Source organism: Heterocephalus glaber, unplaced genomic scaffold (assembly GCF_053883595.1).
Source record: "Heterocephalus glaber isolate CG9 unplaced genomic scaffold, H.glaber_assembly_v1.0 deba00001504, whole genome shotgun sequence".
Taxonomy (NCBI): domain Eukaryota; kingdom Metazoa; phylum Chordata; class Mammalia; order Rodentia; family Bathyergidae; genus Heterocephalus; species Heterocephalus glaber.
Genome location: NW_028258324.1, coordinates 73564699 through 73569686, shown reverse-complemented (window position 1 = coordinate 73569686; position 4988 = coordinate 73564699). Strand labels below are relative to the sequence as shown.

The 4988-nt window shown below is 59.6% G+C and overlaps 1 protein-coding gene across 1 annotated transcript; it reads right to left on the bottom strand.

Annotated features, from left to right (window-relative positions):
• Positions 1-2201: 2201 nt before the first annotated feature.
• On the bottom strand, positions 2202-3711 carry Tmem158 (transmembrane protein 158). Its single transcript, XM_004835047.4, has one exon. The coding sequence runs from the start codon at positions 3547-3549 to the stop codon at positions 2764-2766; it is 786 nt and encodes a 261-aa protein (XP_004835104.1). The 5' UTR covers positions 3550-3711; the 3' UTR covers positions 2202-2763.
• Positions 3712-4988: the final 1277 nt, after the last annotated feature.

Sequence of the window (4988 nt, the reverse complement as noted above, 5' to 3'; positions counted from 1 at the left end):
CCTGCACAGCCTGCCTGACAGGGTGCTGTGACCAAGGAGGGGCGTTAGGGGGCGTTTTCCCTCCACCACTGAATGTGGTCGTGAGAGAACCACTCAGAAGCAAGAGCACAAACAGGAGTGACCCTCAGCTATGCAGCTGGCGGAAAAGAGACTATGCATGCAGCTTATTAGGAAGGACTCCTGGCCTCACAGCTGTGGACGTGAGCAGAGGGAGGAGTCCAACCTCCATGGGCGCTGCAGCCACCCTGTGCCTGCAGGAGTAGCCCTGCGATAGAGGGGATTGTGCAGCTGCTGTGTGCGGGCTGGTTTTACAGCCCTGTGCTCATGGATCGTTAGATGTGGTGCCCGTAGCAGGTGTGGCTTTGGGCCTGGTGCCTGCCTTGAGCTCAATCAACCCCCCAAAGAGACTAAGGCATTGGGATCTGGGTCCAGGGCGCTCTCACGGCGGACGTGGAACAGTCAGATGGGCAGCCTTGGGCACTGGCTGCATATTGGAAAGTGGACGTCCATCTCCCCAGGGGCAGACTTCAGAGAACAACTGTTGCTCCTGGGGACTTAGCAACTCACACTGCGAGTGTGCCGGGGCCGGGGACTCCCTGTGCAGGTGTACACAGGCCTCAGCGCACACTTTTGTCCTCTCCAAGGAGAGCTCCCGATGGCTCTGTCACACGCATACACCGAGGTGTGGCACTCAGTCGGATGCCACGATGAGCTCGCAGGGCCTGGTTGCCTCTCCCCAGTGGGGGACCCACCCAATGAAGCATCAGGGACCTGCAGACTCTGTCCTCACTTCTAAATCTGCCAATTTTGTATCACACACACAAGCACACTCTGCAGTGCATGCTTAGTGCACCCTGCAGAACTACAAATGCCGTGATTATATTAAAATTCATTAATCTTAGTGATGTTACTGACTTTCTCCTGCTAGTTACCCCAAGGCTGGAGAACAGTGACTTTCATAATGAAACTGCTGTGACCTGGGAGACCAGCAGATCTGCACTGCATGAAACACCAAACACCTCCGAGGTCTAGGCTAGGAGGCAGAGGAAGACACCCCCAACCCAGCCTGGAATCTGCCAGGGACCCCTGTGAACCCCAAAGCGTGGGGGCAGAGGGCAGATGAAGCTGCATGGCAAGGACCCAGCCTCTCCTTCAGCCAGATCCTTGTGACAAGAAGAAAAAAGCATCCACGTCTTTGACGTCCCCGAGACACCTCAAGACAAGGTGGCCACGCACCATTGAAGGCTGTCTTCCAGGGGTCCCCCAGGGTTCCCATCCTGAGACACCGCAAACTATCAGCACAGGAGGCTGGGTGCTGTCCTGGAGTTGCCGGACCGAGTTCTGCAGCTCCAGCAGCTTGCCGGCTCCAGGGACAGGTGCTGGCCCAGCAGCCACACTCTGAGCTCTGTGATCTGGAACAAGTGCAGACACTGACTTAAAAAGTGGGGAGGAGAAAGAACAAGGGAGGCAGCTTTTAAATCTACTTAAAAGGCCTCTGGGCTGGGCACGGTGGTGGATCCCTGCAATCCCAGAACCCTGGCAGGCTAAAGCTGGAGGACTGAAAAGTTGGGAGCCCAGCTGGGCAACTTAGCAACACCCTGTCTTAAAATAAAAAATAAAAAGAGCTGGTGATGGAGCTCAGTGAAAAAGTCATAGTTTCAAATCCCTGTACACCCCACAAAAGCCTTTAAAGTTACTTTTTATATTAAGTTGCTTTAAGAACATTTCAACTACCACACCGCAAACACTATCCCACGGAAACCAGGAGTGAAAAAACCTTGTGATTTTTAACTATTCTCCAAGAGCTTACCTTAAAAAATGCATTAATATTAAAACATCTCAGGTTCTAAAACCAGCATTTGCAATGTGTGTATCTGCTAAAGTTTATGCAGAATAAAACAAAATCTATATACACGCTTTCCAAAAGGACTCATTTTCATGAAAGGCACTTGGCTCGGTGACGATGGACTTTTAACACTTGGGTGCACTTGGGAGCAGAAAAGTAAATCCTGCAAGCCGAGCGGGAGCCACGCCGCCAAGAAGGCCGCGGTGGGTGGGTACCGGCCGCGGGAGAAGCAGCAACTGCTTCCAGCCAGGTAGGGCACCACATTGGGGATTCCTCCCTTACGTTTCAGGATAACATCCTGCAATTCTTGGATTCTCTTCCCTAAACCAAATAAAGAAGCAGCGGCATTCGCATCTCTGGAGGAAAATGTCTGTATTAAAAGCCAAAAACCCACAGAAGTACAAGAAGAAACGCCCACCAGGTCACGTGACTGGGTAGATCGCCTGGGAAAAGGCTCAGAAAGTTCGTTTTCAGCGGTAAATACTGGTGCTCACTGGTTCCCACGCCTCCCCTCTTAAATTTAAAAACAGCGAACCTCAAATACAACGATGTTCAGATACAAAGAGCTTCTATTAACTACAGTGAAAGCAATTCAATATTTTTGTATTTTGCTTTTTTTTTTTTTTTTTTACTAAAACGTTCATTTAAAACAGTTATTAAATATATAAAACAAATACACAGGGTCTGGTCGTTTTCTGCCACGAGTCGAGGGCAGGAGGGCTCCGGGAGGGCGGCGGGCGGGGAGGGAGGTGGAGGGAAGGGGCCCCATCTCCTGCCGTCACCCGAGCCACGGGTCCCACGCTTCAGTCCGTGGGCTGCGTGGGCGCACACACGGGGCCACGCGGGCGGGCCCCAGGGGACAGGACGCACGGACCAAGCACGAAGCACACCTGCGAGCAGTGTCCGGGGCGCGGCGCTCACTTGGCGGCCGCCCCCGAGGCGGCGGCGGCCGTGGTCCCCGCGGGCACGGGGGCGGCGGGGAGCGCGCCCGCGGCGGTCCGGCGCTGCTCCATGCCGTTGGGCAGAAAGCCGGCGATGATGGGCACCGGCCAGATGAGGGCGGCCACGCTCCACACGACGATGACCAGGGTCATGAAGCAGGCCACCAGCGTGGACTCGATGGGCTTGCGGTTCAGCCGCCAGCCCGGCTCGCCCTGCAGCTCCTCCAGGCTGAAGTCCAGGCAGCAGAAGTGGCGCGGCTCGCCCTGCAGCCAGAGGGGCGCCGGCGCGTCGGCAGCGGGGTAGGAGGGCAGCGCGGGGGGCGCCCCAGGGGGTGGCGCGGGGGCCCGGGCGCGGCGGCCGCGCACCCAGCCGCAGCCCACGCACAGGCGCAGGTCCTGCTGCGCGCCGCCCGCCGCCAGCCCCAGGTGCTCGATGAGCAGCGGCGACCCCACGCGGTGGAAGGCGGCGGCGAAGAGCGCGCGGCCGTGCGCGTTGGTGGAGAAGAGCAGCAGGTCGCACTGCCAGCCGCGCGGACGGCCCCAGCGCACGAGCAGCGAGCTCAGCATGGGCCGCTGCACGCTGATGTTGCAGGCGGGCGCCACCGTGTCGTCCTCGGCCCCGGGCCCCGCGCGCTCGGGCGGCTCCGAGGCCGGCATGCGGGGCGTGGAGGTGGCGCCGGCCGAGGCGTTGGGGGGCGCCCCGAGCAGGCCCGGGGGCAGCGGGCAGGCGGCGGCCAGGAGCGCGGCGAGCAGGGGCAGCATGGCCTGCGGCGGGCTACGCAATCGGGGCGGGCGGAGGCTGCATGGCGTGGGGCGAAGGCGCGGAGGAGGACGAGGACCCCGCTCGGTCCCCGCGCCGCCCGGACCGCCGCGCTCTGTGCGTCCGCGCTTGCGGCTCGCCAGCTCGCGGGCGGGATTCCCCGGCGCGGCTCCGCCCCGCGCGCCCCGCCCCGGCTCGCCCCGCCCTGCTCGGGGCGCGGGGACCCGGGCTGGGAGGCGGGGACCCGGCCGGGCGCTCTGCGGGGGTTCCCTGGGTCGAGCCTAAAGGAGCTGGCGATGTCCAGCCTAGAGCTACCCGGACCCTCGGGTCTAGAGAAGGGGAAACTGAGGCCGGGGTGGGGGCAAGGCTGCTCCCCCAGCCAGGCAGAATCTGCGCCACTGGCTTTGTGCCTTTCTGCCACGTCGCTTACAGCCTCGAATCTGGCTGGTTTTTAATGTGCCGCAACACAAAGGATCGGCTGGGTATTCTCCCCACAAGCCCCAAGTATTTACGGAGTTATGGGAGGGGAGTGGCCGCCGGAACGCGAGCCCCGGAGCGCTGCCGCGCTGGGGCCCCGACTGAGCCCCCATTCGAGGCTGACCGTGCCTCCTGGTACGACCCCGGCCCAACCGTCCTGGGAGCGCGGATTTTTGGGGGATTCTAATGCCAGAATCCATGGATGGTAGCAGCCCCCTGGAATATTGTGCAGGGGGAGTTGCAAAGGTCGCGTATCAGGATCAAACTTACATTCAGAAGCTCTTTCCAGTCGGGCGGGCGTGGCGTCGCAGGCCTACAATCTCAGGACTCTGGGAGGCTGAGGCAGGAGGATTGCGAATGCGAGCCCATCCTGGGCAACTTAGTGTCCTAGTAAGATCCTGTCTCAAAATAAAAAGGGCTGAGGACCTAGCTCAGTACAAAGCTATGGATTCAATTTCCAGTACCAGAAAACGGAGGGGGCCTCTTCCTGGTAATTTGACCCCTGCCCTGAAAACAAACCTGCTGACCCCACGGTAAGGGGGTGTCCCTGTGGGTTGGTGCCATTGTGCCCCTCGTGTTGCCAGGGAAAGGGTGGGGCAGAAACAGACCGTCCCAGCCTCCTTGGACCCAGGCTAAGCTTCCGGAAGGTCCGAAAAGAACAGAAGCAGGGACTGAGTACATTTCTGGAAGCTTTTGTCCATTGTTTGGCAGCAGTGAGTAAACCAAGGCTGGGTAAACTGTAAAAACAGCCTGGAAATGCAGCTCCGCAGCGGCCCCCCCTCAGCCCGGTCCTCACTTGGCCTTGGTTTCCTCAGTGTGAGGGGCGAAGAGGGTGGTCCCTGCCCTGCCAGGCGCTGTGGACAAGAGTGCTTGGAACCCGGTGTCTTCCTTCTGTCCCCGGAGGTGCTCACTCTGCCCAGCCTTGGTTTGTCCTCTGGAATGACCCTGAGTGACAGGGACCACC